This window comes from Alnus glutinosa, chromosome 12, assembly GCF_958979055.1.
Source record: "Alnus glutinosa chromosome 12, dhAlnGlut1.1, whole genome shotgun sequence".
NCBI classification, from domain to species: domain Eukaryota; kingdom Viridiplantae; phylum Streptophyta; class Magnoliopsida; order Fagales; family Betulaceae; genus Alnus; species Alnus glutinosa.
This window is the reverse complement of record NC_084897.1, coordinates 24,698,853-24,714,258: the sequence shown is the minus strand read 5'-3', so window position 1 is coordinate 24,714,258 and position 15,406 is coordinate 24,698,853. Positions and strand designations below refer to the sequence as shown.

Below are 15,406 nucleotides of genomic sequence, written 5' to 3'. Positions count from 1 at the left end.
ATATTGTGCGTCATTATCCAGCTATGAACATTATTTCAAGGCAATTGAAGTTAATTCACTTGTATTTTTTTTAGAGAATATAATTTAATTCAATTGTATTTTGTAGTTTTTTTCAATTTACTTGTATTGCACAAAGTGTATAAATAGATGTATTATTATTATTATTTATATTAGAATTTTGTTTATAAATACTTGTATCGTCCAATGTTTTCAATTTAATTTTTGTTTTCATATTACAATTTATAGATGTATTTAGTTCAAAAATTAAATTAAGCTCGTATAAAAAAAGCTCATAAAAAACTTTAAAAAACCAATGGACCCATATAAATTAAGTTTGTTACTTATCAAAAAAAAAAAAAAAATTAAGTTTGTAGTAAAATAATAATAATAAAATAAAAATAAAAATAGAAAGCTCATAAAAGAGCCTAAAATGCAAAACGAATGTCACCGGTGGTTAGTACAAAAAAATTGTCTGCCTGTGTGCGGTTATTGGGTGATTCTATCTACTTGTTTAGGGTAGATGGTTACTAGAATTCGCCATGTGCAAAGTGGAGATGCGAATGTAAAATAAGAGTATTATTTGTTCATATGGTGCAATTTACACCCCTAGCCTCCACCAGAGTTGAAACAGTTAAAACAAAACCAAATCGAAGACGAGAAATCTTTAATTCTTTGTCAAAGAAGAAGAGACAAGCAAAGACGATTCGTCACTTCTTCTTCATCTGGCGACGATGAAAACAGAATTGCCTCGTCACAACAGAAATTGAAATGAAACATAGAAGAGGCAGATAGTTATAAAATAAGGAGCAAAATTGTCATTTTTTGAAAAATATTACCTATTGTTTTATAACTAATTAGCTCATCTTCATTTCATTTAAAATTGAGAGAATCTTATTCCTATCACAACAAGGAGACAAGACGATCCGTCTTCATCCAAAGCTTCATCTTGAAGCCGGTGGGCTTATAGCTTTTCAAAATTGATTTTTTTTTTTTTATATAATTTATAAAAATAAAAAAGGGTGGGCTGACTTTTGCCCACCCCGAAACCAATCCCACGTATGTTAGAATCCTCCTGCCCTTTTATCTCATCTTAATATAGTGTTAGGAAAGTATTAAAATAATAATAATAATAATAATAATAGTGCTAGGAAAGTGGCAAAAACAAAACTAACCAAAATGCCCTTATCTCTTTCTTATTAGTCCACAGCTAAATAATTTGCGTGAAGCCGTCAGCCAATTATACTATTAAATAGTATATCAATGTTACAAATGTAGTTTTAAGGCTTTAATAGACAGTCCAAAATGAATATTATGACTGCTTTGAGATTTCTTCTTTTCCTAATCAATTCTCTTGGGACCCATTAATTGTGTTTTTCCACTGCATTATTATAACAACCATGTGCTAATGATGTGCCTCCCCCCTTGAGTTGGACTTTGCATGCTGCTACTCATTTATCTGTGACCATAAGAAACTTCAAATGTAAGAAACCCTTCTTCTTATTTTCTAGAAGAAAGTATTGGAGCCATTCCAATTTTTCTCCCATCTCTTGTACTCTTTGATGCGGTAGTCCAACGTGCTATTGTCATGTCGGATCATAAAAATTTAATTGGTCCAACTTTATATATATATATATATATATATATATATATATATATATATATATATATATATATATATATATATATATATATATATATATATATATATATATATATATATATTAAAAAGAGCTCAACCTTTCTTAGAGGCGGCGGACTACCTTTTTATAATCATACCTTCCTAAAGTTATCGGGAGTGATTGCGACCACTCTCGACATGTAGGCCCCGTTTACTAACTCCCTTCCATTCCCCTTCCCTTCCCTCCCCTTACTTTTACCTTTCCCAAAAAACATCAAATTCAAAACATTCTTTTCTTTTTTACTTTTTATATCACATCAATAATTTTTTATTATTATTTAATTAAAAAAATCCACTACAATAAAATTTTTTTCCACTTTTCTATATAAATTCTTTCTACTTTATATCACATCAATCACTTTCTATTTTCACACAACAAAAAAATTCTCACAAAGGGAAGGGGAGGGGAAGGAGAGGGGATTACTAAACGGGGCCGTAATCTAGTGGATGAGATTACTAGATTGGATGGTTTCGACCACTTTTGCGTGGTGGCTGGAGTGGCATTAAGAGTGTAATGTTAGAAATTTATTTTGTGTTTTTCATTGAACTTGTGATTGATCACTATTAAATTTGAATAAAAAATTAAGATTTTAAAACCCACCTTATTTTCGGAGGATTACATAAGAAATTTCTAAAATTACTCTAAATTCGTTGAGGGGATGGGAGCAAATTTTTTTTTACAGAGAAGAGGGGGTGAAATATGAGCGTGGTAACATTGCTCTTGATTTTTTTTTTTTTTTTTTTTTTAAAAAAGTAATAATAAAGTTTTAGTTTTAAAAAACAACTCAAACATGATTTGGAAAAATAATAATTACCCAAACATTCCCGCCCCTTTGATAAAAAGAAAATGAAAAAAAAGAGAGAAATTTAATTCTGGCAACTGCTGGCAACAAAACTCATCCTTTCTATTATCAAAACATTCTTCAAATTTTTTATTTTTTATTTTATTTTTTATTTTTGTTTAATCTCAACGGGCAAGAACAGGAGCATTGCAGTAATTTGGAAGTATCTGAAAGGGCGAAAGCTCCAACTGACAGCAACTGGCTAGCGGCAATAAAAGATGAAAAAGATGAGAAGAATAAAAAAGACGTCTAAAAATCTCTCATTCTGAGTCACTCACTCACTCACACACAGACACGTTCATTCACACCAGTTCCCATTAACCTTTTGGCAAATCAATTTAATGATTGTCCTCTCTCTTTGACACCTTCCCAATCCACCCTCCACCCTTTGCTTTGCTTCTACTCATCACTCTCTCAGTTTCTCGTACCATCTTCTTTATTTTTTTTAAAGTTTCCTTTTATGTTTTAACTTTGTAGCTTTGTAACTTTGTTCTCCTTTAAGGAACGAAGTGGGTTTAGTTCTTTGTTGTTAGTTTTCCCGGAAAAGCTCTAATGGCAACTGGGTCGAGCTCAATATCTCTAGACAAGGCCGAGAGAGTGAAGGGTGGTGGAGCCGCCACGAGACTTGGCTCTGTGCCTCCGAAGATCGAGCCGTTTGTGCCGAGATTCGATCACAACCCGAAAGAGCTAAAATCTTGGGCCAAGAAGACCGGCTTTGTCTCTGATTACTCTTGGGGGGCTGAGACTAGTGCCAGCGAGAAGAACGACAGCTCTGGGTTCGATTTGGAGAAGGGTCTTTATCTGAGAAACGGCGGGTCGTCGCCGAAAATCGAGATCGACCCGGTTCTGGGCCGGACCAAGCCGAACCTTGGGATTGAAATCGAACCGGTGGTGAGGAATGAGAGGGATGGGGCGGTGAGGGGTGAGAACCAGAGGAGGAGGACTTGGGACGAGCCTAAAGACGATGAGCGCAAAGTTCGTTTGAATGGAAATGGGAATTTGAATGCGAATGTGAATGGAATTGTGAATAGGAATGCGAATGGAAATGAAGTTCCAGCAGTAGCTCCAGCGGCTGAGCCAAAGAAAGAGGACGGTGGTGTTGCTGAAAGAGATGCGAAAATCGATGTGTATCCTAATGACGAAGAGCCTGCTCATGGAGGGTGGCGCAGGCCTTCGGGAATGAAATGTGGGCTCAGAGACAATCCTGGTTTTGGTTAGTGCTTTTTCACTAATTTGTTTATATGTTTTGGTATATGGAGCTGCAGTTACTAGTTTGCTTGAAATGGTTATATTAGATAAATTTTAGTGAAGTTTTCGGAGTAAGACATACATTTGATTATGATCAAGTAAAGCAACGAGGCGTTTGGATATGAATCCTGATTTTTGATTTGTTAGAACCAGGCCTGAATGTTTTAGAACAAACTAGGTCGGCAATTGTTTGAGAATTGTAGGTCAAGCTTTTATCATGGAGTTTAGAGAAGGCCCTGATTTAGAGGTTAAAAAAAATTGCAGTTTTTATAGCGAGAAAAAAAATATTATTTCCCATTCACATCGTAGGAAGACTTGAATTGGGGTTCTTGAAATCGTGTTGGAGTGACTTGCTAGGATTGAGTACCATTTCCTGACTCTTATCTGGTTGTTTAACTGCAGTACCGTTAATATATTATGGCCTGCAGCACTATCTATCTTTGGCTGGTTCACTAGTATTCATCCCCTTGATTATTGTACCAGCCATGGGGGGAACAGATGTAAGCAGCTCTCTTACGGTCCCATTAATATCTTGTGCAATTCAATAAGTTGAAGGTACTTACTCTTCTCTACATAAACTATGACAGAAAGATACTGCTACCGTGATTTCAACAATGCTGCTGGTTTCTGGTATTACAACAATCATGCACTCCTACTTTGGCACGCGACTTCCTTTAGTTCAAGGGAGCTCATTTGTATATCTGGCACCAGCATTAGTAATCATGAATGCCCGCGAGTATCGAAATCTTACAGAACATGTAAGTACGTTAATTTTTTTTTTATTTGTATGTAAGTACATAAAAATTAATAAATGTTTCATTCTATAAGCTGTAAACTTTTATAGATTTGCCAGGAATAACTTGAACATTGTATCGAGATAAAATTTCTGCAGTTATAAGACATATTTACTTGCCACAAATTTTAGATGATAAACTTTCTGGTTGGATGAGAATGACTAGCATCAGTGTGATGATTTTTCTGTTTATATATATATATATATATATATATATATATATATATATATATATATATATATATATATGGGGCAGTGAGCTCCTTCTTTTGCATGTCAAAAGAATCAGAGAGATGTGTAGTCCTTGAATTGTTACCCCTCTGTTTTATATTTTGATCTGAACTCATCCTTTAGTTTTAATATATTATCTAACTGCAGAAATTCAGACACATAATGAGGGAACTGCAAGGGGCAATAATTGTTGGTTCAATATTTCAGAGCTTTTTGGGATTCAGTGGTTTGATGTCAGTTTTTTTAAGGTAAATCAAAAGGCTGATTGAAATATCTTCCTTGTGCTTGTCCCGATCTTTAATGCTTTTCTGGGAAGAAGTAAAAAACAAAATCTTTCTTGTGCAAAAATTAATTGACTTAGATGCATTAGGTGTGCCGCTCCTAAGTTCTGTCTTGATGCTATTTATTTAGAGTTTCTTTTCTTTTACTCCAATTATGACAAGGTAGAAGAGCACTTGTTAGGATATAGTTTCTTTCACAGTTAGCTTCCTTTTCACATGGGCAGATATCTTAGTATTTTGGTAGTTCATATGATGCCATGTGGTTGTAATAAATAGCAAATTTGATGAGGAAAAGTACCAAGCTGTTCATTATTAACTTTCTACTGTATTATCTTTGTTGGGTGGATTGGTAATTTTCCAAATGTTTATTTGAGAAAGAAAAATTTTATTCTCAAGGGCTGCCAGATCAAGTATCCCCTGCATATTGGACTTTGTCAGGTGTATTGATATAAATAAGAATACATTGCAGGTTGATTAACCCTGTTGTGGTTGCTCCAACTGTTGCTGCAGTAGGTTTAGCATTTTTTAGCTATGGGTTTCCACAAGCTGGTAGTTGTGTGGAAATCAGCATTCCACAGATATTCTTGCTTCTTGTATTTGCCCTGGTAAGTGGTTTTGGAGCAGATTAATTTTTTTTGGATTTAGATTGGCCAGTCCTTAGTAGGCCTATATATTAGGTAGTACTAGTTAAATTTGTTCTAAATATTGACTAGAAAGAAATTAATTGTGTTTTTTTTTCTTCGTAATTCATTTAAATGCTTTTGTAAAATGTTCAAACCACTTACTTTTTTACTTCTGTTGTCTTTTTAGTACCTTCGTGGGGTATCCATCCTTGGGCATCGTGTATTTCGAATTTATGCGGTATGCTTCTTATCTTTCATTATGCCATGGCATGTTGGGAGAATATGTTAGTGGTTTTATATCAGATATCAAGTTTGTGTATGTGTTTTGGGATTATATCAATAAGAAAAGTGTTGTGCATACTCTTGGTTTCTGGCTTGCCATAATCTAATCCTCATTTTCATCAGTTTTAACTTTGTAACTTAATTATTTACATATGTTAGCAATGACACTTGTTCCCAACCCTGGTCAGCATATCAAAAATCTATGTTGTACAGAACTAAGGTTCTTATTTTGGGGATAGCCTCAAAAGCTGATCTATCAATCTATAATTTTATAAAAAATGTATTTTCTTTAACATCCTCCTTTATGGGCATTCAGCTTGATGCTTCTATCCAACTGAAATGATCCCTGGTGTATTCATGTAATCACATTATATCTGAAAATCACCTCTTATAGGCTTGTTAGCACACTTACTACATGTTCAGTCGGAAGTGCCAAATATTAAGTCCAAGCACTTTTTATCAAGCATGGAAGCATTTCTCAATCTGACATAGTGATCCATAAAATAAAGGGTAATGTAATAGTGAAACAAAGAAGTAAAGGGGATTAATGGGTGGGGGGATCAAACATTGGGAGATACAACCCAATCAGATTGGGGCAATGATCTTTCTTTAGGCATGTGAATGGTCTTTCTTTTCATGCATTCTGCCTTATTCAAAAATTAGTTGGTCCACATCATAGTGACAATTTTAAGTACAGTACTGAAAACATAACCAATCCACGCGTCCAAGAGAAGCCTTCCTGTAAACCTTATATATTTCCTTTTTGTTGTTGCATTTAATTAATGAGGTATTTTAAATGTTTTGTGTTTGATGAATATGGATCGCACTTACTTAGTCTTACTGAAATATTTCAATCATGGCAGGTTCCACTGAGCATCATGATTATATGGACATATGCATTCTTTTTGACAGCTGGTGGAGCTTACAATTATAAAGGCTGCAGCCCTGACATACCCAGTTCAAACATCTTAATCAATGCATGTAGAAAGCATGCATACACGATGAAGCATTGCAGAACTGATGTTTCAAATGCATGGAAAACTGCTGCATGGGTCAGAATTCCCTACCCTTTCCAGTGGGGTATCCCCATCTTCCATTTAAGGACTTCCATGATCATGATCATAGTTTCACTGGTCGCATCAGTGGATTCGGTTAGTATCCCAATAATTCACATGACTAATGTGGCATGATTTCCTGAAGAAAGTAGAATAATTGAGAATGCAAAATCCCTGCTCGTATGTTTAAGTAATTTTGATTTCTTTATATAAGAGCACTAAATAAACATAGAGATGGAATTATTATTTTGACACTGATGCAAGTTGCTGTACCAAACCAGGTTGGAACGTATCATTCTACATCTTTGCGGGTCAATTCAAAGCCTCCAACTCCAGGGATTGTCAGCCGAGGAATTGCAATGGAGGGCTTCTGCAGTATTTTGGCCGGAGTTTGGGGTTCAGGAACTGGGTCGACGACCTTGACAGAAAATGTGCATACCATTGACATAACAAAGGTGGCAAGTCGAAGGGCAGTGGAAGTTGGAGCAGTTTTCTTGATCTTCTTCTCCTTTTTAGGTATGCATCATAGACATACCTAAAAAAAACAAACCCAAGATTGAGACTGAAATCCTTCTATAGGTGAATATTCGTGAGGCCTACAGATTGGCATGATATGCATATTGGATATGTGGTTTTGACCCTAATCAGAAGATATCAAAATACATCCAAGCCAGTCTGGCAAGTTTGATGCCTGAGATGAATTATAGGAGTTTCTCATATGCAGATTGGATTCAACATGTTAATCCTCTCTGTTGACAATGTAGCTTGCATATCATCATCCATCTGTGGTAAATTTCTTTTTTAGCTTTAATATGGATTGGTTCCTTGATTTTTTTTCACTTGTATTTTGTAGGAAAAGTGGGTGCAATTCTTGCCTCTATACCACTGGCATTGGCTGCTTCCTTATTGTGCTTCATGTGGGCCCTTATCGTGGCATTGGGTCTATCAACTTTGCAGTACAGTCAAACAGCAAGTTTTAGAAACATCACGATAGTTGGTGTTTCATTGTTCCTTGGGTTATCTATTCCTGCCTATTTCCAACAGTATCAACCTGAAGCCAGCTCTATACTGCCAAGTTACTTTGTTCCTTATGCGGCGGCATCAAATGGACCAGTCCACACCGGCAGTAAACAAGTAACTCCCTCTTGCACTCCCAAAAACAAAAAAACAAAAAAAGTGACACAGAGAGAGAGAGAAGACTTTTTGTGAAGTATTCATTTATTTGATTTTACAATATAATTTCTTGTTTCCCTCTTTCCTTGTGAGGAAGAAGAGCTGATACGTCATTTTCTTCGTGGGATATGTTTCAGCTTGATTTTGCGATAAATGCACTTATGTCTTTGAACATGGTGGTGACGCTCTTGGTGGCATTTGTACTAGACAACACCGTCCCAGGCAGCCGGCAAGAAAGAGGGGTATATATATGGTCACGTGCTGAAGAGGTTGCAACTGACCCATCTTTCTTCTCAGACTATGCCCTCCCAAGAAAAGTTGCCAAGTGTTTTTGTTGGGCAAAATGGTTGGGAGTGTGAGTAGCACACAATAGCATTTTGCAGTCAAATACTAGGAAATTGCTCTGCTTAAAGACCCACCTCCTGGATTTTTCTTTGGGGTAGGGAAGCAGTCGAGATTGGAGGTAGTACAGCAGAAACGAAGAAATAGGATAGTTCCAACATACATATCAATAACTTTGTACACGAAAATCTGTAATTTCTCATGTTACCAAAATTAGTGAAATTCCCTGTTGTAAGTTTACATAAACTGGGTCGATTCCAAATTATATCAATATTCAAAATATTGTTTCAAAGTTTAGATTTTTATCTTTTCTCTTTTACTTGTACGTACTTAGTCTTAGCGTGCTGACGTAGCATTGCCACTATCAACCCTTACTCCCAAGAGAGTGGCTGAAAATGACTGTCCGACCACCCCTTAGTATCGACGAATGGGGGGAATTTGTTTTTGGGTTGATGTGACAATGCCATGATGCACTGCAACATCAACTAGTTGTGCGTACAACATATTTGGTCCACGTAAGTCTCATTAACAAATTCTTTTATATCCATCATAGCCCTTCTTCAACCTATTTATGGTGCTCTCGTAGCCACTCACTATAGGCCCAAGGCAGCCTTTTATCCTTTACAAGAGGAAAAACAAAAGAATTTACAGTTGCAGGGAGACACTCGTGAAAATATTATTTCGCCAATCCTCAATGAGAGAACGAAGGGCATGGTTGGGGAAGAGCTGTGTATGCTTGAGACGCAAGTTTGTCATGGGTGAAGTATCACGCCCCATTTCTAGCCATTCCGCTATTGCTTCCAGCTCATATGAAAATCCATCCGCTGCCACGTGCGGGTTCTTCATTATATCCTGCACCCAAAATATCCATATCAAACACTTAATATGCAAATCTTTTCTTATTTTTAACATCATTTTTTCAAATCAAATTCCTATTCATAGTCATCGAGTTAAGAGTGTAGATGAATAAGAATAATGCTATACTTTACAACACATTCATGTTATGCTGACGTGGTATGGGTTGATAGTCCTTGAATTTTATTTTATTTTTTCTTTTAATAAAGGCTTATTCAAGGGCTACTAATCCATCTCACATCAATATAGTGTAAAGAATAACATTTTTTGGTAAATAAACATATCCCATTGCGCACTAATTTGGGGTGCTTGTATAATATATTACTTTTTTTTTTCCTTACTTAATCAGTCTCAATATTGAGTAAGACAATTATGACACATCCGAAAGTTAGTCCCAAATTAGAAAGATGGACCGCCCACATTAAGTGAGTGGATTATAAAAGTACTCATTTATGCTAAGTTTCACGTTGATTTATTATTAGGTAAAACTAAACTTTTTAAACAATTATAAGAAGCTTCAATTATATCTTCATTTAAAATATATATATATATATATATATATCTTGATTAATCCTCTTGGAAGCTTCAATTAGATACCTGGTAAGGCCCATCAACTTCTAAGCCTATTGTATGAGTTTGGAAATGGTATAGTATAGAAAATGGTTAAGAGGCTCAAACCTGAAATATGGGGCAGAGGAAAGCTCTGGGTACATCATATGAATCTGCTCCATAATCACTTCCATTGATGACCGGCTCAGATCTTCCCATTACTTCATCAGCCTTGTTCTTCATCTTGTTGAGCTCTTCCATCACCCTTGTGATGCTCAACTCTGTATTGGACAAACACCTCAGTGCTAAGCCCGCAAACTCCTCTGCCAGATCCAACGGCCAATCTCCAGCCACCTCATCCAGAACCTGGGCCAGCCCGGCACTACCCATTGCCATTGCCTCCTCAACCAACCCGGCCCAGTTTCTCCCTGTTAGAAGATGTAGCAATACACCCCCAAAAGCCCGAATATCCACTCCCACATCACATGCATCATGGGCTTCTGGGGGCCCATAACCACTGATCTTTGCCATGCGATTACGATCAAGGAGGATGTTGGAGGGTGTGAGGCCGCCATGAACAATGGGCCTGGGGATGGGCCGGGCCGAGTGGAGGAAGCTCAGGCCCGAGCAAACCTGGGCCGCAATGCCGATCCGGTCCTGCCACCCGAGGGCCTGGTTTCTTTGCCCAGAGCTTCTGTTGGAGTGGGAGGAAGATAACACGTCTTGTAAGCTGCCATTGTGCATGTACTCAAACACAAAGCATTTTAGCTCGGAACATAATCCAATCATGGCGACCAAATGCGGGTGTCGGATATTGCCAAGTAGATCCACCTACATATAGTGTCAATTTTAGTCAAATTTCCATCAATGTTTTTTTTTTCTTAATAATAATAATAAAAAAAATTGATTATAATCTTCTAATTTTTTTATATAAACTTCTGTAATGGGAATATGGAATTCTTAAAATACTAATCTTTGTTTTTAATAAATGGCACCTTGGGAATTTGGCTATTTTATACATCCAGACCAAATATTTGGGTTAATTAATTACAAATTGATTTTAAAAGAAGTAAATTTTAGTCAATATATTAAATAATTAAATTATCAATAACTAAAATTGTGTCAATTAATTTAAAAAAGAAGAGAACAAGTCAATATGCTTTTATATATATATATATATATATATATATTGCTTACATGCCGTACCATGTGTATCATTAAATGTAACCGGATAAAATTTTTATCATTTGTATTTTCAATAAAACTCCAGAATCCATCTAAGCCAATAGAGTAGAAGTATTCAACGTATTTAAAAATGAAAACAATGTATCTATATTAAAAAAAAAAATAAAAAAAAAATAAAAAAATAGAATAAAAATGAAAACAATGTCAAAAATTGGACGCAAAAAAATAAAAATAATAATAATTTAAAAGCATCTTGACAGTCTGGTTATTTGTTAATCACAATAAGACAGTCAAAATTTTGTTTTGATATATCTAACGATATACATGGTATCATGTTATTTAAAATTTTAAATGAGCATATAAATCGTTAGATCTGTAAAATCATCCAATTTAGACCGTAAAATGAATATTTTTTGGTATACTGATTAATCAGACAAAGGAGTTAAGAAGGTTTGTGTGTTACCTTATCTTGGAAAACTTCTTGGGATATTTGATTGGTTGAATTGAGCATTTTGATTGCAACTGTGCCATGATTCATGCGCCCTCTATACACATTAGTTCGGTCCCCTCCAGATTTCAATCTCATGCTATCAGAAAAATCACCGGTGGCTGATCTGATCTCCTCGGCCGTGTACTCCCTAAAACCACATCTCAATTCATCAAGCTTTGTAGCCATTCCAATGGCGTCTTTTTCTCTGCAAAACTCAATCCTCCGGTTGAGCACATCTCTCTGCCTCCGCAACTCCTCAATCTCCCTAACCATCTCTGCCCTCGTCATCACAGCCTTTTCCAGTTGGGTCTCGGAGCGTGACTTTGCCAATGTGGACCTCTGAAGCTTGCTACAGAGCTCGGTTTGGAGCTGTACAAGTGAGCTTAGCCTGCTCTTGCTTTCTTCAATGTCGTTTATTACTTCGTTCATCTGTTCCTTTTCAGAATCTAATTCTCTCTCCAACTCTGATCGTTTTTTAGCCTCCTCTTTTATCCCTGCTTCAAGTTCTTCAGCCTGCAGAACAGTGAAGGACTTCTTTTTATTTTCTTTTTTTCCATTAAACAAACTGAAAACCAAGAGCTTATATATATATATATATATATATAGATATATTACCCGATGAATGCTTAAAGAAATGACCCATTTAGCTTTCGCATGCCTTTCAATGTTGTCCTTAGCTTCTCTTCTCTTCTCCTGGGTTGCCTGCTGGGCTTCACTGATTTTACTTCTTAAATATTCGATTTTTTCTGTGGGACTCTGACAGTTTGCCAAATTATATAAATGTAACAGCAATCAGTATATATAACTAATCCACGTTATTTAAAAGTTTTAAAAAAACATGGTACGATGTAGATGTTAGATGTAATGAAACATGAGCACCCCACTTTCTGGGGACAGGAAAGACACTTGATAATGGCTTGGGTACACTGGCAGCCAAACACTCCCTATATCCCATCACTATCATACCGGTGCTAGAGTCAAAAGAAGGATAAGCGAGAAAAATATTTCATCCGAGTAAGAAAGAAAAGAAAGCGAAGTGTAATTGTTGAACAAAAACATCATTTTCTAGACAACTACTCCAAACCCGAACGGAAACAGAAAGAAATGTAATTATAGCCACATATTGCAGAAAAATATCTATGATATTTTAGTTACCATATTGGCATCAGTGTTTTCCAGCATATCTGATTCTGGGCTAGTCTGGAAATCGTCATTCTCCTGGGCAGGATCATCTCCATCCAAATCTGAAGAAGACAACAATTGCTGGAAATAACTTTCAATTTCTTCGACATGGTTTTCCCACTGATTTTGTGAATTGGGTAGCTGCAAAGTGGATGAGATACGAGAATTTCTTTCTGGGGAATCGGCAAACATTTTCCCTAGCCAACCTCTGAGAGAAGCCTTTTCTCTCATATTTGCAACCATAACTCCTTCATCATCCTCCATGGTTCCTTCATCGTTGTGTCCTCTAAGTAACACCTGCTTTCCTCCACAGATTATGTAAAATTCACAAAAATTGGGCTTGTGCTGATGAATGTAAAATGACCGACTAATCGTGTTCTTTGATTTCCTATGGAGGTAAAAGCCAAACAGGAAAAAAGAGGTAAGATTTAAAGACAGATGATCCAAATCAAACAAATTCACCTAGGAATCTCCAAAACATATATAAGACTACGAAACTGAAACAAAAAAATGCATACCACGATGAGGACTTCATGAATGTAAACCCCATGACTAGTTTGGTTATTTGGAGGCCAGAAATCAAATCTAGAATGAGCTTCTGAACAGGTTCATCGTATTTCTCGACTTTCAATATCTCAGCCTTTACCTATAAACGAAAGGAAAATTCTGAAGATTATTAGAGGAAAATCGAAAGCAATAGGTCCAAAATCTCAGACAGGCCATCAGAGAAGAAAATCACTCAAACCTTGCCACAGAAAGCTATATACTTGGAAAGCAACTTATCAATCTTTTCTTGCTCAAACCTCCTAAGAACTTCCAGTTTCTCTTCACTCACAACGCTTGCCGGCAGCTTGCCAACTGAAACAGAGACATGAAACAAATAAAAGCCCATTTCAATCCAATTCGGAAACGCAAAGAAAACTGAAAACAAACTCTGTTTACTTACATGGGGTGTAGACAAAATCCATGGACATGTTGTAAGTTATGTGGAGAATGACGATGGAGATCGGACGAGAATTCCATTTCCTAAGCGCCCACTCCAAGGTCTTGAATCCATCCTGTAAATCATTTCCAATAGCAACATACACTTTCTCTGCTTCAGCATCCATTGGCTAGCTAAAACAAGCTACTCGGACCCGTTTGATTGATGGAAACAAGAAAGAGACCGACCGAGGTTCATAAATTCCGGCAAGACCCAACGCCAGAAAAGGACATGACAGTTGGTAGGTAAGCAAATCTACAGCGTCTTGAGGGGTTTAGTGTGAAAGTTCCGGGAAAAAGGCCTGGCCTAGACAATGCTGCTGTGGATTGAATTCTTTTTCAAAAGGTATTATTGAAGATTTCAAAGACAGAGAGTCAGAGAGAGGAAGTTTTGGTTCTTTTTTAACGAGTTAAGACGGCCACGTTTGGACTTAAATGTATGGCTTAGCGAGCGCCGAGCATGCCAAGGTTGCGTTCTCTACTCGTCCATGGTACGCACTTTCTTAGAGATGTCTATCTATTTGCCATCCTGGCCTTTGAATCTTCTTGGTTCTTGGCTAGTTGGCTCCTCCTTTGGCCCGTGCGTTGATATTGATTACGAAACTGAGAATGACACAAAGGCTGTGAATTTGCGTAGGAAACAAACAATACTAATACGTGGGTTGATCTAATTGGCAAAGTTTCTTGTTACCATCAACAATGCTGGAATCAAATATTAAGAACATAGTATATCTTTTTCTTTTTCTTTGTTCTCTTTTATTTAATGCAATAAGCTATTAGTGCCGAGTCTTACTAGGAATACGACATCTTTTATTATAAATTTCTTATAAACCAATGTACTAGTTTGCGTAAGGGTGACAATTCATATTCATCGGCCGAATTCGTGTGGTATCGTGTCGAGCCATAAGTATACAATTATATGGGTCAACCCGAATCCAAACCGTTTAATTAAATGTGTTAAACCCTCAACCCGATTTTGACATGTTTAATATAAATGAGATACATTGACTCCAATACTTTGTTTGACCTAATTAATACAATTTCATATCTTATAAACAAAAATTGTATTATTTATACACATTTACAACTAGATTAATGACAATCAATCTAATAATTGATATTCAATTATCCATAATAACTATAATTAATAAACATAACTTAACTTATAGGGCAATGTCCTATCAAAATAATATTATAGTCCAATAAAGTTCATATACATAAATAAACATATATCAATAAAGAAAGTAAGATTATTCCAACAAATAGCTTGATTAAGTCTTCTCATTAAGCATCAATATTAATTATTAACATAATGGAAAATAGATAGAGTTCAAATATAATTTAAATTTATACATGTTGTGCTGGTCAATTGAAGGTAAAAAGTTGCTAGCTATGAGAAGTGGTGCTTGTTACATCACTCACTAAACAACTAAATTCACCTATCAAACTATGTTGTTTAATTTTTTTTCCTCCTTATTGTGTTGCATGTAAATAGTATGGTAAAATTTGTAATACCCTAAGAAATTTTCCATTTGTATATCTCTTTTTCAATCAATTTAACTTGATTCTTATAGATCATCATCTTTTTATAACCTAGACCAAAGCCACAAAGGACT

At 36.0% G+C, this 15,406-nt stretch overlaps 2 protein-coding genes across 2 annotated transcripts; one reads left to right on the top strand and one right to left on the bottom strand.

The window, feature by feature from the left end:
- The first annotated feature begins 2,716 nt into the window (after positions 1–2,716).
- LOC133883123 (nucleobase-ascorbate transporter 11) lies at positions 2,717–8,840 on the top strand. Its single transcript, XM_062322341.1, has 10 exons — positions 2,717–3,733; positions 4,171–4,268; positions 4,356–4,526; positions 4,940–5,040; positions 5,543–5,678; positions 5,884–5,934; positions 6,842–7,129; positions 7,315–7,549; positions 7,887–8,167; positions 8,344–8,840. Exons 1-10 carry the CDS (start codon positions 3,073–3,075, stop codon positions 8,563–8,565), a joined length of 2,244 nt encoding a protein of 747 aa, XP_062178325.1. The 5' UTR covers positions 2,717–3,072; the 3' UTR covers positions 8,566–8,840.
- Positions 8,841–9,053: 213 nt separating this feature from the next.
- Positions 9,054–14,382, bottom strand: LOC133883122 (putative U-box domain-containing protein 50). The gene is made up of 8 exons (XM_062322340.1): positions 13,756–14,382; positions 13,555–13,667; positions 13,328–13,455; positions 12,783–13,197; positions 12,243–12,383; positions 11,601–12,140; positions 10,082–10,783; positions 9,054–9,400 (listed from the first exon to the last, which is right to left on the bottom strand). Exons 1-8 carry the CDS (start codon positions 13,916–13,918, stop codon positions 9,194–9,196), a joined length of 2,409 nt encoding a protein of 802 aa, XP_062178324.1. The 5' UTR covers positions 13,919–14,382; the 3' UTR covers positions 9,054–9,193.
- Between the last annotated feature and the right edge of the window lie 1,024 nt (positions 14,383–15,406).